The sequence below is a fragment of the Haliotis rubra genome, unplaced genomic scaffold, assembly GCF_003918875.1.
Source record: "Haliotis rubra isolate DU_JTF1 unplaced genomic scaffold, ASM391887v1 Scf573, whole genome shotgun sequence".
In the NCBI taxonomy this organism is placed as follows: domain Eukaryota; kingdom Metazoa; phylum Mollusca; class Gastropoda; order Lepetellida; family Haliotidae; genus Haliotis; species Haliotis rubra.
The window spans coordinates 278,522-298,445 of record NW_025767272.1 but is presented as its reverse complement, the minus strand read 5'-3'; the positions used below and the strand labels follow the sequence as shown (position 1 = coordinate 298,445).

Genomic DNA, 19,924 nt, shown 5'->3' with positions numbered 1-19,924 from the left:
TGCTCTTTACTGGAGGTGAACTCTAAAACCGTTCACTATTTCTTCACTAAACTTGGCACATAGATTGGTCTGGTGGTGTACTGGTGCCTTTTGGTAGTTTTGGAATTTTGAATAAAATATTTTTGGCGTTTCCATGGCAACAAGTTGACTTAGCCTGAAATTGGTGGTTGTGCTCTTTTCCAGAGCAGAACTCGAAAACTGTTCATTATTTCTTCACCAAACTGGACACATAGATAAATCTGGTGGTGTACTGGTGCCTTTTGGTGGTTTTGAAATTCTGAATAAAGTATTTTTGGCTTTTCCGTGGCAACAAGTTGACTTAGCCTGAAATTGGTGGTAGTGCACTTTTCCGGAGCTAAATTCTAAAACCGTTCACTATTTCTTCACCAAACTTGACACATAGATTAGTCTAGTGGTGTACTGGTTCCTTTTTGGTAGTTTTGGAATTGGTGATAGTGCTCCTTTCTGGAGCAGAACTTTAAAAACCTTTCAATACTCTCCTTCCACTTTTCTATAATACACACCTAAATATTTGACATAATCATACCTCGTAGACATAATCATGAAGAGTATTTTGCCATTGCGGGGGATATTGATGACTTTGTCTTCTTGTTTAATGTCATTTTAGATTCAGGAGTATTTCCCTCTGCTTGGAATGTTGGTTTACTGGTACCTATCTATAAACAAGGAAATATGTCTGATCCCAACAACTATCGGGGAATATCCATGTTAAGTGTCATTGATAAAATTTTCACTTATGTTCTTGCAAAAAAGACTGTATAGCTGGGCCGAGTTTAATGCTTTACTTAATGAAGGGCAAGGAGGCTTTAGAAATGATTATTCTACCATAAATAATATGTTCTCACTCCATTCTTTAGTTCATAAGTACCTGCGTAAAGCAAAACATCGTTTTTATGTTGCTTTCATCGATTTCCGCAAGGCCTTCGATCTTATTGATAGAAAAACAATGTTATATATTCTACTTGAAAAGGGTGTACACGGCAAGATGTATAAAATCATTGAGAACATGTACTCAAATGTATGTGCCTCCGTTCGTTCTGGTAAATCTAGAACAGATTTCTTTTCAACCAATAATGGTGTTCATCAGGGCTGCATGCTCAGTCCGCTACTATTCATCCTATTCATCAATAAACTTGCAGACGATCTCCATCATGGCAATACTCGTGGAATTTATGTAAATGAATACATAGAAGCTATTAAGATATTACTGTTCGCGGATGACATTGCACAACTAGGAGATAGCATTGTTGATTTACAAAGAAAATTAGACATTCTTGAAGATTTTTGTAACACGTGGGGCTTTGAAGTAAATCTGGATAAATCTAAGGTGGTTGTTTTTCGAAATGAAAAATGTTTTTTTAAAAGTTTACCTGTAGAGGCCACCCCTTATTATAAATATTTAGGAATTGTATTTTCATCTCGTTTAGTTTGGTCCAAAGCATGTAAAACGCTATCTTTACAAGCCAGACGTGCATGTTTCCCTCTGTTTCAACTGTTCACCAAGTATCAAAGTATGTCTTTAACTATTGCTAATAATAGATTTGTCAGTAAGATACTACCAATTCTAACCTATGGAAGTGAAATTTGGGGCTATACTTATAGAACGTGTATTGAAAAGGTTCATAGTGAGTACTATAAAAGATTTCTGTTACTCAGTAAAAAAACTGCATCATGTGCTGTACTTGGAGAAATTGGCAGATATAACTTGTGTGTACATTACCATTCAAGGTGTATTAAATATTGGTGCCGAATTATTCGTATGGACCAAAACAGATACCCGAATGCCTGTTATAAGATGATGAAAGCCTATGATGATAATGGAGACACAAACTGGGTTTCACATGTTCGAATGCTTCTTTTTACTACAGGTTTCTCCTATGTCTGATTAGCCCAAGATTGTGGCGATGTAAATCACTTCATGTTTGAGTTCAAACAACGCTGTATAGATATTAATATACAACACTGGAATAGTAAAATAAGAAACTCATCATTTCTTGTAAATTATAGTACATTTAAGTCACTTCTTGAACCTGAACTGTATATTTCCTGTGGCGCATTAAACAAAGATCTTATGCGAATGTTAATCAAATTCCGATGCCAATCACATAACTTGAATATAAAAAAAAATAAATAATAAAAATATAAATGCTCATCTAAAAGTACCTGGTCCAAAGTTGATGTAGACTTAACCTTGTATTCTGCAGTTTCTGAATCTGAACACTCCAGTAGGTTGAGCGATGATCTGCTGTACCTGAGGAGACTTCTTTTTCTGTATTTTCCAGTCGTAATAACCAGACAAGGTACGGAAATCATTGGGTTGAAGGATCCCTCGGCTTTCAAGCTTTGAGTGATGTTGGTCAATATACTATAACGCAGTAGTCAAAACTCTGCAAACCACGACTCCTGTTGTATTCACTTGCATTGATGTGAAGCCAACATCAGATTTCTTCAAAAGCTTCAAAACGTCGTTGAAGAGTGTATCTTTGGCAGTCACTACTTTTCTGAAAACAATATTCAGAATTATACAAATGAAGTTTTATCATTCGGAATCATTTTATCATTTTAAAAATTCAGCCATCAATTTATGATTTTTCTATTCAAAGTCTTAGTCATGTTTTATAAAACACATGAAATTTGACAAACAATTTTATCATGAAATGTATGCCTTCAAATATTTCATCAAAAAAGACTTGCATTATTTTAGTCTTCAAATATAAGTTAATATTCATGTAGGATATAGTTTAATAAATTCAAATAGTCATGCAGGATACAAGATATATACAACATTTGACATTCAAATGCATATATTAATAGAGAGAACAGAGCAGAGACAGTGTGCTTTTCTATATAATATATGTTAATGTATCAGAATATATGAAAAAATTGACAAAGATATAAAAGACAGATGGGAAAGAGAAGGCAAAGCAAGGGTATTCTGTGCTATCTACTATGCCTAGTTTCTATTACATAGTACAGCCATGTAGGGTATGTGATATGCACATGTATGAACAAATATTAAATGAGGATATTTGATGCCTCATTAAGTTTTGTCCACACACAAATGCAACCGCAAGTAAAATTGCCTTCAACCTTTGTAAACAGTGTTTAAACTGACTGACTGACTGAGTATGGTTTTACGCCACTTTTAGCAATATTCCAGCAACATCACGGCGGGGTACACCAGAAATGGGCTTCACAACAGTGTTTAAAAATAATGGAGGTGTCAAAATTGCAAATGCTGTGTGCCTTCCCTATAACTGATACAGGTATTAAATTAAATTTTCTTCATCAGTCTTGTCAATAGAAGACTATGAAATCATATTAAGTATTTTAAAATGTGGGAATGTTTTACGGGTATTGATGAATGTTGTTCATTTCTTTATATGGATGCTTATTACCCTACAGAACTGTATTAAAGTTAAATATACAAAAGAAGGCAAAAGTTAATTGTTGATATACCTCTATTTCAAGCTGAAATAGTAAAGACAGTTATTCACTCTAGATATATTTATAAAACAAAAACACTCAATCTGTTTCACAAATTAGGTAACATTTATGAAATTTAATCTGAAATCTTATCATAAAAGTGTTCTGAATCAATGACAAATTTACAATTATCAACAAGAACTTTAACAACCGTATATTTCAACAGTTTCAACTGAAATAGAAGGATATAGTTTAAAGTGATCTTAAAAAATGATACCTTGGTTCCAAAAGGCAGTGGTATTTCATTTGCGCCGACAGCAGAACATCAAATGCATTTTTTGCCCCTTTCCTCAAGCTTCTTCGATGTAAAATTGAAGAGATATTTACTGCCAAATTCAACCAGCGTCTGAACTGGGGTTGACACAGGCATGTCAGTGCTGCTGATATGACCATCTGCAGTTGCGCTGCGTTTGATGTTGAGGATGAAAGAATCATCCTTAACCAAATGGGCAACACCATCCCCATTGATTACATTTGGCAGACAAAAAACAACTTTTCTGGCGCTGTTTTCCCATTGAAAACAGGCACATGGAAAAAAACCCAGCTGGTTTCCTGCTGCCATTGGCTCTACGAAATTTCCGGATGTAGGGTTTCGATTCGCAGTTACCTCTGTAGTGGTCAGTGCTTCCACACTCGTACATTGGGTTTTATAGGATTGGCCCATTCGTGCCCATTCGTGACCAACTCGTGTTATTCCGGGACAAGCTGAATAGCGGTTACGGAAAGGGGCGAGTGGTGACAAATGAGGATTGGCCATCCAGTGATCCTCGTATGTTTCCGGGTGTGATCGAGGCACGTGATCAACTTACCCGCCCAATCTGACAGGTGACAACTGACAGATCAACACGAGACACCGACAACTACTGACACACTTTGCAGAACCTATAGAAACCCTTAATCTACCCATCCATCGACCACCCATGAAGATCTGGGGTAGAATAGGTCTTCAGCAACCCATGCTTGCTGTAAAAGGCGACTATGCTTGCCGTAAGGCGACTAACAGGTCCTGGTGCTCAGGCTCGCTGATTTGGTTGACACATGTCATCAGTTCCCAATTGTGCAGGTCGATGCTCATGCTGTTGATCACTGGATTGTCTGGTCCAGACTCGATTATTTACAGACCACCGCCATATAGCTGGAATATTGCTGAGTGCGGCGTCAAACTAAACTCACTCACTCACTCGCCCATCCATCGACGCCTACGAAGCAAGGTAATAGGCGCCTTTCCCTATCAGTAGGCTTTCCCTACCATATTGGTTTTGGTTTCAGGGTATTGATTTGTAGTTGTGCCTGTGATTTTTCTACAAGTGAAATATTTATTTCTGAACCAGTGCAGATAGACGACTGATTTAACATCGGGTATGTCAGTTGATCTTTTTTTTATCCCCGCAACAACGGAGTTGCGGGGGATATAGAAACGAGTTCCGTCCATCCGTGTGTCCGTCTGTCACACTTTGTCAGAAGCATATCTCCTAAACTATTGGTGATAGCTAAACCAAACATGGTACACATGTCAACCATGATCCATAGATGTGCCTTTTGACCCAGCTGTGAATTATATTTTTCGCGGTTTCCATGGAAACGTGACTTAAGCTGTGGCTATGAGGATATCATCTTGTCCGGAGCAGATCTCCTAAACCATACGTGCTAGCTTAACCAAACTTGGTACACATATCAAGCTTGATCCCTAGATGTGCCTTTGCCTTTTGGGGGTTTGACCCAGATTTGAATTTTTATTTTTTGCTGTTTCCATGGAAACATGACTTAGGTTGTGACTAAGAGGATATCATCTTGTCCGGAGCATATCTCCTAAACTATACATGCTAGCTTCATCAGACTTGGTACACATATCAAGCATGATCCATAGATGTGCCTTTTGGGGGTTAGACCCAGATATAAATTATATTTTTTGCTGTTTCCATGGAAACATGACTTAGGCTGTGGCTATGAGGATGTGATCTTGTCTGGAGCAGATCTCCTAAATTATACATGCTAGCTTCATCAACCTCGGTACACTTATCAAGCATGATCCCTAGATGTGCCTTTTGGGGTTTAGACCCAGATTTGAATAATATTTTTTGTTGTTTCCATGGAAACATGACTTAGGCTGTGACTATGAGGATGTCATCTTGTTGCATTTCCATGGCAACAAGTTAGGCTTCAACTGAAGTTGGTGGTAGTACTCCTTTCTGGAGCAGGGTGCCGTTCCACTAACCGATCTTATCTAAGATCAATCTTAGCAAGTTACTCTAATTTTACAATCTTCTTAGCTAAAAGTTACACCCGATCTTAGGCCGATCGTAGCCGGTCCCGATCTTACGATCCGATCCAAGCTTAGATCGAGACTTTCGTGCGAGAGATAGAGGAATGCGAGGCTCGAGTTATTTCCCTTTGCATAGTCTAGCAAATGATGGAAGTAGTTTACGAACCAACTGAGTGAGTGAGTGAGTTTAGATTTATGCCGCACTCAGCAATAGTCCAGCTATATGGCGGCGGTGTGTAAATAATCTAGCTAAGATGGATAGCGTTCACTAACAGTGAACGCTATGTATCTTAGCTATAAATAATCGAGTCTGGACCAGACAATCCAGTGATCAACAGCATTAGCATCGATCTTCGCAGTTGGAAACAGATGACATGTGTCAACCAATTCAGCAAGCCTGACCACCTGATCCAGTTAGTCGCCTCTTACGACAGGCATGGGTTACTGAAGTTCAATATTCTAACCCGGGCCTTCATGTGTATTTTTCCAACCAAGTGTAAACGTGGAGAAAAAACCTAGAGCAAAATATTAGGGTAGTGAGCACCTTGGTTTCAGATGCAAGTGCGTGTATCAGGCATAATATAATAATAATAAATGCATAGTTATAGTGCGTCTGTTCCACATCCTTGAGCATGCTTAAAGCGCTATGTACAGATAATTTACACGAGAGTATTTACAGCCGAGATTATAAGTAATATACTGAGAACAGGTTTTAAGTCTGGACTTTAAAAATATCAATTGTGTCAGAGCTTTTAATATGTGCCTGAACCTTGTCAATCAGAATAAACAAGGCGTGACGAGGCATCCTCTATAACATATTTAGAATCTGTCAGTGGTCTTGAATAACACACGGCCTGCCTTTAGAATCCCCCACCAAATATGCGCAGTGAAATCAAACATATTTGAATCCTTTTGTTTCAGAAGATTGTTCACTTCATGACCCGTCCCTATTCTTAACTATGACGTTGCAATATTTTTGTACAAATGTGTTACACCGACTGGCTTGGTTGTGTTCCCATGACGACAGTGGTCAGACTGGCCTGACATTTGTAAGGCTTCACTGCACTGTGTGTTTACATCACAGAAATATACAAATTCATTTCATGGGGGATTTTAAGGGACGCTCACGGTGAAATTGCTCGCTCTTATTTTTCACATAGAATAGGAAAGCCACCATTTTGGTTTCTCTACGTTTGATTTTAGCTATTGTTACCTGAGGGTGTCGGGGTGTTATACCCTTTCTCCCTAGGCAATCTGTCTATCCACTCTGGTTCTGGGGATGGTGTAGCTAAGATGGATAGTCAAAGATAAGTCCGGTATGCTGTTTAAGTCAATTTATTTTGGAATGAATTCTTTCACAAAGGTCCTCAGATATTGCCTAGCTTTCCTGGTTTACATGCAACACAGATTCACAAATCTCATGGAAGAACTTGTTGGTTTCTTGTACAATTCCTAAAGTTATAAGTTCATCTGAGCCATTCTCTCAATACTCAGTGAGAACCTCTCAAGTCAACGGTGGGGCCCAGAATCGCTTCTGTTCCCCTCGAAATGTGAGAAAACTCTTTTCTGACAATTTTGGCTCCTCCCCCCGAAATAATGTCCTACCTCATACAAAAATGACTCATATCCAATCTTTATAATTAGTTACTTTCATTAGTCCCTTCCGGAGACTTTATTTGGTACCATCAATTTCTTCCAGTGATAAAATGACATTGCTAGGTATCCTTAAGCCATCCATCAACCAAACGTTGACATATCTAACTAATATCTCAGACTGGTAGGCGCCAGAAGATACTTAATCAAATCATTTCAGATCCTATGCGTGCCCCTTTATCAACAAACTGACCAACCTGACCATCTGTATCCCAAATGTCCATCCACCCAATTGTGTAGAAACACCAGTTTGAACCTTTCACCCTCATATGTGTCAATTCAGAGAAATTGTTAAAGTGAATCAATAAGAATTCGGTTAGCTTGGTCAATGCACTTTCCCAGTACATTCACCCTTCTTAACTTGACTTCAAATTTTCCTTAAATATTTATAAAATGTATATGATGTTTTCAACTCTAAATATTCTGGTTATACATGCCCCTCCTGTTGTAGAGCATGTCCCATGTGACTGATAAATGGCTCAAGCTCCAACATACATACAAATATATCAAATACATAACAATTGTGAAGATTTGTATACACATCAATAAGTCAAGAATACAATATCAATGAGAAATATCAAATAAGTAACTATATATCTGAGGACCAAAAAACGCAAAATTCACATACAGGTAAGTGTCTCAGATAGGATCTGTCTTAGGTTGTACCTATCTGAGAAGTTAGACATGTTAGAGCAAATAACATTTTTAAGTAACAATTTCTGATTGAATATAATAAGTACAGATGTTGTTAGATATCACAAATCACATGTAAGGATGAAAAATTTTGGAATCTTGAACCTATTTCTCCCCCCCCCCCCTTTTTTTTTTCATGCAAATCAAAATAAGTTTACAAGATCAATAAGCTACTCGTTTCTCCCTATGCTTCTTGTGAACCTAATACCGGGTTTGCTTCTCCCTGGTTCCAGTTAAACTGGTCTGGGAGGGCAAAATAGCTATATTTTCTGTGCCAACTGACCAACAGAATAAGGTGCCATCAGTCTCTCAACATAGGAGATGAGGCCTTCGGGAAGGTCAGGCACTGGTGACGCAGTGTCCAGACTGAGATGAACAAATGTCATCTCGGGATCTGGTTCTACCCGTTTGGGACGATATTAATTTATCAATGTCCTCACGTCAAACCGACCAAAATATCCCTGGGTGGGAACAAAACTGGATTCTTGCGGAGAATCGGTGAAATGTTGTCCGGCACTCCAATAAACGGGTCCTCATATGGCACTTGACACTCCGGGCACTGTTCAATATTGAAATAGCTAGGTAGCCGTGAGGGTGGTGGACCCTCGGCCAGGAAGGCCTCCAAACCTTCAATACAGGGTATATCATATTGTATACATGTCTCCCCGGGTGCCTGATCTTCCAGTGTTACCTGACGGAAATAGCCCCCTGTTATTTTCAACATTGTGGCTGCACATCCTGCATGTTGAACACAGCGGCACCATTTACATAAAGTTACTGGGGAAAAGTTCCTACAATCATTGTGGATCGGAAATATCTCTTGTGTACAGAGAACACAATAACTCAATGCCTCTTTACCTGAATATCGGTTCCCACAGTAAAGTAGGTGACACGAAGCTTCACTGAAACTTTTAGCCACTTCGTCCGATTGTGGACCAGAGATAGCTTGCCAAAGTACCATCCTTGGGATGGGTAGCAGTCGCCAATATATTTCCATATAACCTTGCAATTCCGCGCCCATGTCAGTATGTAGCTCTTTTAAGTGAAACAAGATAGTCAAATCTTTGTTTCGAATAGCCGCTTTAACGCCTAGAGCCACGAGGAGTGGAAGGTCAAAATCTAGGCCATACATTAGGCGTACCGCCACCCCGATCTCCCTAGCCTTATCTATATGTCCCAAGTATGACGGGTTTCTCTCGTCCAGGCGTGACGGTCGTGCAGCTACCATCAAAGCTCTTTTTATTCTAACTGACAAATCAGGTGGGCTGGGCGAGAACAAAATTGGTGGTCTTAAAGAGAAGTTGACCCTCTTTAATTTACCTTTTGAACTTTCAGAGGAAACGAAAGATTGAGATGATTGAGTAACATTTTAACCTTGTTAAAAACACTCAGACAGCAGATTCTCTGCAATATCTTTTACTTGAGTTTCCTCAAATGACGTATCATGACTGAAAAGCTCCTTGAAAGAATTTACATCATCTCTTGATAGATGGTCTGCTTTCGTATTTTGAGTTCCCTTAATGTATTCACATCTCAGGCATATCTTGTTGAAATCTTTATCCTTTTTAATCTTCTCAAGCATTTGTCTCCGCCTTTTTCCAATATTTTTTTCACAATTTTGTATATGTTCGAAAGCGAAAACAACAGTTGTATTGTCCGTGTGAACACAGACAATTTTACTTCCCCATTTTCCACTCCACACACGCATGGCAACAGTCACAGCCAACATCTCTACATCATGTATACAAACATCTGTAGGAAGATTTAATTTCTCACTAAAGAAGTAAGTTCCTGATTTATTCTCCCAGTACCCTCCAATGCCTTCCAGACAAGCATCTGTATAGACATGTATTACCTCAAACTTTTCAAGAAAAGTGAAGACTGATTCTTCATCGTTTTTGAGGTATCTGAAATAGAGAAAAATAGATGATAAAAAAATATGCTTCTTTAGGCGAGGACAATGTAATTACCGGTACTTCTTTCAGGCCATCAACATCATACCTCTACCCCCAAAATCTTATAAGATACTCATGAGAGGCTACATGCTTAAATATTTTCACGCCAAAATTGTAAAGCAATGACTTTCAGTAAACAATGATTAGGCCAGACCAATTTTATTTCTTGTTTTATGGATTTTTGTCCTCAGAAAACGTAAAGGCAGGAGGGAAAAATTATAAAATATAAATCACGAAAGTAATATTCCTTTTGAATACTAAAAGTATTTTATTTATGGCAATTTATGAAGTTTATATGGGGCAAAATACAATCAAAGAAATTTTTTGTTGTAAACTTTTGAGCGGGGAAAATTATTGAGTTTTTTTCTTATTCTTGAAAAAATATGACATGCAGATTCGTAAAAACAAGAATTGGCGTTACAATTATTACACAGAAACTTTGTTTTTGAATCAAGTATCTTTTTGTCTGTGTGAAATACTTGGAGGAAGCAGAAAACAATCGTCCTACTTTTGTAAAAATCATGTTTGATGGATGTGTACACCAAGTAAATAATTAAAAAAAAAACCAAAAACATCCCTAGACAACTTTCTGAACACTCTTTATGCTGTTCATTGTGATTAGTGACAGCAAACTGAAACACAAATGAAACATGCAACTTACAGAATACGAATGATTGCTTTTCCAGCACGTTGATACCAATATGCTCTAACGAAATAACTGCATTCGTCCGTCAGCTCTTTGACCAGATCCTTCCATTCTGGTCCATAGAGTTGTTTAAACAATTTATATGGCACTCCTGTTTTGTGACTGAAAAATATGAATACAAAATGTCTTGTCTGAAAACTGAAGAAATTAAGTTCATCCTTCACTGAATATTTTTTCGCATCCCAAACCAACATACCATTGTGATGAAACAGTCTTATTTGTAAAATAATATTTATTTTATAGGACATTTTAACATAAGATCACAATGAGATCAAATGGATCTGCAAGCCCAATCAGGACCAAGTACTATAGTCTGTTTGCTACAAAATCTTACCAATGAAATAGCAAATAAATATACATTCGAAAGCAACAAATTGTCTTATATGCCATGGAAATTAGTCATTTTTCTATACCAAATCATCACTATAATTTCCGAGATTGGCATGAAGAAGAGGAAAAATTGTTTAACGACAATTATGTAAATGTTGGTGTTTTATGGACTGTTGCTAAAAACAGCACCATTTAGAAAAGTCCTAATGACGTGAAAATACTGTACTTACCGAACAGAACGGCGCAAATCTGTCAAGTAGAAAATTGGTTCATTAAACTTATAATATTAACATCAAACAAATGAATGCATTTACTTAAACACCACTTCAAAGTGTATTTCAATTAATGCTTAATGTTAAAGGGAGGTCTGAAGTGATGCATTTCGCAGTGGGGAGGTCACTTGGGGTCATCTTGTGGTTAACGGCTGTTTGTGTTTGCTTGCCGAAGACCCGGGTTTGATACCCTACATGGCCACAACATCTGCCGTGACATAGCTGGAATATTGCTACAAGCAGCATAAGACAAACCTCCCTCCATCTGATATTTGAAATCATGATAAAGCATCCCAACTTTAAGTTGAAAGAAAGAGACTCATATGATATTCATGTCTAGTTAGGATAATCTGGACACAATGAACGTTGAGAAGAAACAAAGCCACTCCCACAAAATTCTTGTACATGTTTGATCATTTTCATCTGGCAGGGAAAAATAGAAAACCATCACTTCTTCCTTAGGAAAATGCTAAGTGGACTATTAGTATAACTTACCAGTGCGTGGGTTACGGTGAAGTACTCCATCTGGTTGAGTTGAGGATCCTGAAAATGGTAATGTATGACTGTTAGACAAGACTAGAGAGTATTGTCATATGTCTTTGGTGATTTGGTATGACCTTTAATCGAGAAAAACTGTGCCTTTTATTTTTGTTTAGCTTTTCGCTTTTTTGGGGACAAATTCATTGGAAGGGCAGTGGGGTGGCCTTTTGGTTGAGGCATTCCCCACATGGGTACAATATGTGAAGCAATTTCTGGTGTCCCCACCGTGATATTGCTGGAATATTGCTAAAAGTGGTGTAAAACGAAAAACTCACTTAATTGCCCGGGACAGAGGGACATTATTTAGATAATTGCCCGAGGAAGCGAGATTGTATCAGATTTGAGGGATATTACGAAAAAAATGTCCCCTGAGAACAATAGAGTGGCGTCACTGTTGGTTTATAAGGCCTGCCAACTATATGTATACAACTGTCTTCCTGTCCCCACAAATAGCAGCACGGAGTATGGAAGAAATTTTCAGGCACATAACCTCATGGTACTATAATAAATACCTTACCTTCACTTTCTTGAACAGGCCTCCTGGTTTCATTGTTACAATGAAGTGATATGTCTTTGAGTTTGTTATCTGAAAACAACAAACGACCATGTAACTAAATATATTTTAATATTTCTGGATATTTTATGTATGCCATGGACTTTAGTAGACAAATGGACAATTTTATGTCCCCAGTTTGTTTGTTTTTTCAAATAATAACCCTCCCAACCATATGAAAGAATTGACTCATTTGACAGGATACTCTGGACATAATGAATGTTGAGAAGTCATCAACCTACTCCCACAAAATTCCTCTACCAGTTTTGTCATGTTTTCTTGCAGGGAAAATATTATTGCAAGTGTCAGTAATTAATTCATGTGCAAGGTAATGAAACACAACTTTTAATTTCAACAAATTAGGACATCAGTGAACAACAATGTTTGGGTTTATATAAACAAACAACCTTTTTGTCTTATCAGTTTGACCATCATGTAAAATATGATGATTTATCCCCTGTTGTGTTCATTTTCTGTTGCACACTAGGCCATGATAAATGATTAACCAAACTTTGGTCCCAATTTTTAACAAAACTGGGATGAAGGTGTTTGATAAAGTATGCATTTTAATTGTGGTATTACTCTATTCTGGTTATACTGAGTGCTAATTTCACGTCTTATGTATCTAAAACAACATCGGTTTTATTCGAAATTTCATTCATTACTGTTGACAGTTTAAATTAAATAGCTTCGTTCATAAAAAGTCATATTTGTTGTAGTTTGACTAATATACTGAGTCAAAAAATAAACTTCACAAAATGTATTTTGAAAAATAATGAATAATTTTTCGACTCTAGAAAAACGTAAGCAAAACCCACTCAAACCCAGCCGTTCATCGTGCAAATGATGTCAGTGCCAAATCAGGTTTTGCACGTGCAGTCGATCACGTGATCTTCGCATCGAAACAAACTGCTTCAACAAACTGGCACCACTTCTGATAGCCCAAGGTCGGGTCGTCCACATGTGACGTCACGAGCAGAAGACCGTCAAATCGTCCTACGGCATCCACGTGACATATTTTTGCCGGCTACACAAACCAGGGATGAAATGTTTAGAGGTCGACTATCCTAGCAGACCATTCGAAATCGGTTCTCGAAGTCCATGTTCATCAACGTCAATGTCTGCTGTGGGCCCAACGTCACCTCTGATGGACCCAGAGAGACTGGAATCGAGTCGTCTTTAGCGATGAAACCAGGTTTACCCTCAGATTCGCGGACGGCAGGCTGGAGACAACGTCGTGAACGGTATGCCCAATGTTGTGTACAGGAAGTCGTCAGATTTGGGGGCGGAAGTTGCATGGTGTGGGGTGCTTGCTGTTGGAACAACCGTTCCCGACTTCTGGTCATCTGTGGAAACCTCACAGCTGCTGCTTACCGCAACCAGGTGCTCACCCCTGAACTCGTTCCTTTCATGGCGGCTCATGGCCCAGGTCTACAGTTCCAGCATGATAATGCTCGGCGGCATACCGCGATGTTGACATGAAATTTCCTTCAAAACGCTGGAATCAACGTCATGGACTGGCCATCGAGGTCCCCTGACCTTAGTCCAATAGAGCACGTTTGGGATGCGCTTGGGAGAAGGCTTCGTGGTCTTGCAAGAGCAATGGTGCAGAATCCCCAACTACGTGTTCACAAGCTTCAGGCAGTCGATGAGGAGACGGTGTTTGGCAGTGGTGAATGCGCGGGGCGGCCATACACGATATTGAACTGAGAAATTTCGCATTTTTATTCTTGTGACTTGACATTCTGTTTACCCTTGTTTTGGAACGGCGGTGTAGCCTAATGGAACTGATTATGGTACTGTCAATGTATCGAGTACATCACACAGATCTCAGCAATGAAATAATAACAATTCAACCATCTTACCATCTCTTGTTCTTTTATAGTGCCCTGTAGAAAGAATGTGAAGTCTCTTTTTTTTGACTCAGTATATTTGTCACAATATTCTTTTTGTGATTGAAAGTAGTAAACCGACAGGAAGCCTCTAATGGTGACCCACAAAACTGTTCCAAACATTTAAGACTTTATATCCAGACTTGATGTACTTCGAGATGAAGCCCCTAAAGATGCCTACATTTTCTCATTAAATCCATCACTAAACTATTTCATTTTTCTAGATCAGTTTGATAATACACCCCTATACTATCAATAAAAGTGACAAAGGTGCTTGATACATCATCATGCTGTTTGATCACTGGATTGTCTGGTCCAGACTTTTTTATTTACAGTCATCTGTGGGTGGCGTTACACAACAAACCAAAGAACCCAACCAACTATTCAAAGCTTTGTCCACACAGTTAAAAGATGCTTACAGGATAGGTCTAGCCTTTTGCCCAGAGGGTTGTAGTGATTCTCTGTTGCCTGCCAACTATATGTGGACAACTGTTCTTGTGTTCATGTAAAAAACAAGTTATAACCTGTCAATTATGGCACCATGTTCACAATCTCTCCACGAACAGCACGCAGTATAGAAGAATTTTTTAGTCTCATAACCACATGTTACCATAATAAATAACTTACCTTGACTCTCTTGGATAGGCCTCCTTGGTTCATTTTTCAGTTGAAGAGTTGGCTTCTTTTCTGAAAACAAGAAATCATGTAAGCATTTGTTATGACAGCATATGTCAGAGACTATATATATCGAAGGATGGGCACGTACCCAGCTGGAGACCGCTCACTATCACCCAGTGAGACTTTCATGAGAGACTGCGAGATTTGTGGAGTTACATGTGAGGGTTGACTACAACAAGTTTAACTTTACCTCTGTTCATAGTGGTGTGTTTATCCAAACCACATCTCTAAAACCAATAGGTATTCTTTCATGAAAATGAGACTCACAAAGATGAATTACGAATCCATTCAATAATATTCCTATTTCGGGGGAGTGCTGTCAAACTGTTCAAACGCTATTCAAGTCAATCTGTTGTTATTGTCCATGTTTTGAAGTGTTTGTTTTCGGTGTTCAAGTGAAAGAAAAGTCATTTAAATAAATGCCCAGTTTTGCAAGTTGTTTAGTGCCCACGGTGCTTACCACGTCAAATACAGTATTCCCCCCACTCACAGGTTTGTTTCTGTGGAAACCTGACCAATACTGTGGGGAATTCAAATCTTGATTTAAAAAAGATACATATATTTTCAAAATATATGGTTGATAGACTGTCTGCATCCATAATTTTTGCTGTGAGTCTTCATTCTACACTTCTTTATACCATGGCTTAATATCATCATGACCTGTAAGTGAATTTTGTCATATTTCATGGAATATAACGCTGCTTTGCTTTTCATTGAAAGACAGCTTTGACAAGGCAATGAGGCCACACCCCATGTGTGTGTAGGTAAGAACCCCGGCCTTTAATTTTCTTCAAAATTTCATTGATTGGTTTACAGTTAAAATTTAAGTTTCAGTCATTAAAAGTCATACTTGTTGTAGTTTGACTAATATTTGTCAACAGGATAGAAGGACGCACACTCATAGACACCATCAGGGTAGAAGGACACACGCTCAGACACACCATCAGGATGGAAGGACACACACTCATAGACACCATCAGGGTAGAAGGACACACACTCATACACACCATCAGGGTAGAAGGATGCACACTCATACCCACCATCAGGGTAGGACACACACTCAGACACACCATCAGGGTAGAAGGACACACTCATACACACCATCAGAGTAGAAGGATGCACACTCATACCCATCATCAGAGTAGAAGGACACACACTCATACACACCATCAGGGTAGAAGGATGCACACTCATACCCACCATCAGGGTAGGACACACACTCAGACACACCATCAGGGTAGAAGGACACACACTCATACACACCATCAGGGTAGAAGGACACACACTCATACACACCATCAGAGTAGAAGGACGCACACTCATACCCACCATCAGGGTAGAAGGACACACACTCAGACACACCATCAGAGTAGAAGGACGCACACTCATACCCACCATCAGGGTAGAAGGACACACACTCATACACACCATCAGGGTAGAAGGACGCACACTCAGACACACCATCAGGGTAGAAGGACACACGCTCATACCCACCATCAGGGTAGAAGGACACACACTCATACACACCATCAGGGTAGAAGGACGCACACTCATACACACCATCAGGGTAGAATGACACACACTCATACACACCGTTAAGGTAGGACGCACACTCATACACACCATCAGGGTAGAAGGATCCACACTCAGACACCATCAGGGTAGAAGGACACACACTCATACACACCATCAGGGTAGAAGGACACACACTCATACACACCATCAGAGTAGAAGGACACACAGTCAGACACCATCAGGGTAGAAGGACACACACTCATACACACCATCAGGGTAGAAGGACACACACTCATACACACCATCAGGGTACAAGGACACACACTCATATGCACCATCAGGGTAGAAGGACACATACTCATACACACCATCAGGGTAGAAGGACACACATTCATGGACACCATCAGGGTAGGAGGACACACACTCATACACACCATCAGGGTAGAAGTACACACACTCAGACACACCATCAGGACAGAAGGACGCACACTCATACACACCATCAGGGTAGAAGGACACACACTCATACACACCATCAGGGTAGAAGGACGCACACTCAGAAACACCATCAGGGTAGAAGGACGCATACTCAGACACACCATCAGGGTAGAAGGACACATAGACACCATGTTAAACATAATAGGACATGTAGGACATAAATGCTGCAAAAAAAATCACAGAGTTGGTCTGATGTTTTGATTAGGATCAGCGTTTATTTGAGTATTTAAATGTTTAGTAGTTTTTTCAGTTAGATTGCAATTCATCGGTCCGTGTTTGAGCCAAATGGACTAAAGCTGGAATATTGCTGAGAACCAACCAACCAACCAACCAACCAACTATTCAAAGCTATGTCTACACTGTTAGTAGATGCTCTAAGGTTAGGTCAAGACCTCAGCCCAGTGAGTTGTACCGATTCTCTGTGGCCTGCCAACTATATGTAGAAAATTGTTTTTCTGTTCATGTAAAATGAAGTTATAACCAGTCAACTCTGGCACCATGTTCACTATCTCCCCACAACAAGCAGCACGTAGTATGGAAGACCTTTTCAGTCTGAAAACCACATGGTACCATAATAAATAACTTACCTTCAGTGCTCTGAATTGACCTGTTGTTTAGATATATGTCTTCATCTGAAAACAAGAAATCATCAAAGTGTTTGTTATGATGGCATATGTAAGCAACCACAAAGACGGAATTACAAATTCTGTCAAAAGTTAGTGTTTGAACAGTTTGTATTTCATGAGTACTGTCTAGATTGAAACTCTGTTGTAATTGTCCATGATTTGAATGAGCTTCATGTTTTATGTGTAGGATAAAGCACGACTCCGAGGTCGACTCCGCACGACTACGCGCTCTCGGTCTTACTTCTCCCCACCCTGTGGTCTCGGGTCTTACTTTCCCAACCATAACCGAGGAGGAGTGCTCTATTATTCATATAAACCGTTAATGATGGATAATTAGATGATCATGTAAAGAAGCTACAGTAACTGAAGCGCTAGTAAAGTCAGTTGAATGACAGTAGGCCTAACTATAAATAGATAATTCAACCCTCATTCTTTGGTGGCCCAGTGGCTGCGAGGTAGAGCGTCCGCATATGAATCTGAAATATACGGTTCCAGTCTGGCCAGGGAAAATATTTGCACATTTAAGTTGATCTTTGATGATATTTTTCAATTGATTTCAAACACTAACATATCATTTGAATTTGAATTTTGATGTTAATATAGAGTTAGGAAAAAGTAAAACCTGGGGAGAGGTCTTACTTACGAAAAGTAAAACCTGGGAGCAAACAAAAACCTCAAATGCGGTAATTCCGAGAAAAGAAGCCATGTCTAATATATAGTGAGAAGCAGCCTTCAGGTTTATATCTGTATAGTGTGTTTTTTATGTGTTCAAGTGAATGACAAGTAATTTCAATAAGCGTCCTTTTTTCAAGTTTTTTAGTGCCCAGGGTGCTTACCACGTCAAATACGGTATTCCCCCACTCACAGGTTTGTTTCTATGGAAATGCACCTCCTCTGGCCACCTGACCAATACAGTGGGATATATTTTCAAAATATATATGTTTGATAGACTGTCTGCATCCATAATTTTTGCTGTGAGTCTTCACTGAATTGTCTGGTCCAGACTCAATTATTTACAGACCACCTGCTGGGACTTTCAGGAAGTGGAATATTGCTGAGTGCGACGTTAAACAACAAACCAACCAAACCAACCAATCAACTATTCAAAGCTATATCCACACGGTTAAAAGATGCTGTAAGTTTAGGTCAAGCCTTTTGCCCAGTGAGTTGTGCCGATTCTCTGTTCCCTGCCAACTATATGAAGACAACTGTTTTTCTGTTCATGTAAAACCAAGTTATAACCAGTCAACTCTGGCACCATGTTCAATATCTCCCCACAACCAGCAGCACGTAGTATGGAAGAACCTTTCAATCTCCGAACCACTTGGTACCATAATAAATAACTTACCTTCACTATCTTGACCTGCCGGTCTCTTTTTTTTGGTTTTAGATGTTACCTCCTCATTTTCTGAAAACAAGAAATCATGTAAGTGTTTGTCATGACAGCATATGTCAGAGACCATATACCGAAGGATGGGCCTGTGCCCAGTTGGAGACCAGTCACTGTCATGCATGACCCAGTGGGACTTTCACAAGAGACTGCGAGATTTGTGGAGTTATATGTGAGGGTTGACTACAGTTTTGACTTTGACTGTTCATAGTGGTGTGTTTATCCAAACCACAGTGGGTATTCTTTCATGAAACTGTGAACACACAAAGACCAGGTTGTCAAATGGAGCCTTGTGCTACTTTGGTTGTTACGAATTTATGTTTTGTACATTTCCATGGCAGCCAGTTTAATTTTGACTCAGTTTAAAGTGTTGTTCTTGTCAAGGCCATATCTGAAAAGAGTACTTGGTATTCTTTCATGAAACTGCTGCCTTTTGCTCTTAGGAATGTTTAAAATTTGTATTTTTGTCCTTTGACTTTGATATTTATGTGTATTCCATGTTATTGGCTTGATAGATCAATAACTACTCTTGTATGCAGATGGACAGATTAGACAGAAATTCCCTCAGCAAATTGGAATTTAAGTAACTGTCAAAACGAAACATCTCCCAATACGCTACTGTTCTAAAGGAAAGTAGCAGCATGTCAGAAATTCACAATTTATCCATTTTCCAGTAAACATTACTCCTGTAAATATGAAATTAAGTCCTTAGTTGTCAGTCTATAATTTAATATATATAATATATATAATTTTTTATCATATTTCTTAAAAATGTATTAATATTATATCACAGTTCATTTGGGTGTCTTGTCAAATACGTCTATTAGATGCATCACAAAAATTATTTCATCGT

At 38.9% G+C, this 19,924-nt stretch overlaps 2 protein-coding genes across 5 annotated transcripts in view; one reads left to right on the top strand and one right to left on the bottom strand.

The window, feature by feature from the left end:
- LOC124254501 (NAD(P)H-hydrate epimerase-like) overlaps window positions 1-19,924 on the top strand; it is a 391,625-nt gene that overhangs the window by 260,227 nt on the left and 111,474 nt on the right. The gene's annotated exons all lie outside the window — the stretch shown is intronic.
- Window positions 1-19,924, bottom strand: part of LOC124254500 — a 110,856-nt gene that overhangs the window by 18,601 nt on the left and 72,331 nt on the right. For 2 of the 3 annotated variants that reach the window (XM_046688313.1, XM_046688310.1), the window contains exons 4-7: window positions 11,875-11,922; window positions 11,338-11,356; window positions 10,733-10,879; window positions 8,374-10,023 (exon numbers count right to left, since the gene is read on the bottom strand). In XM_046688313.1, coding sequence (XP_046544269.1) covers window positions 9,495-10,023; window positions 10,733-10,879; window positions 11,338-11,356; window positions 11,875-11,922 — 743 coding nt within the window. In that variant the 3' untranslated portion in view covers window positions 8,374-9,494. Of the gene's footprint in view, window positions 10,024-10,732; window positions 10,880-11,337; window positions 11,357-11,874; window positions 11,923-12,436; window positions 12,506-19,924 lie in introns of those variants that run through there. The other variant, XM_046688311.1, reaches the window with a different exon arrangement.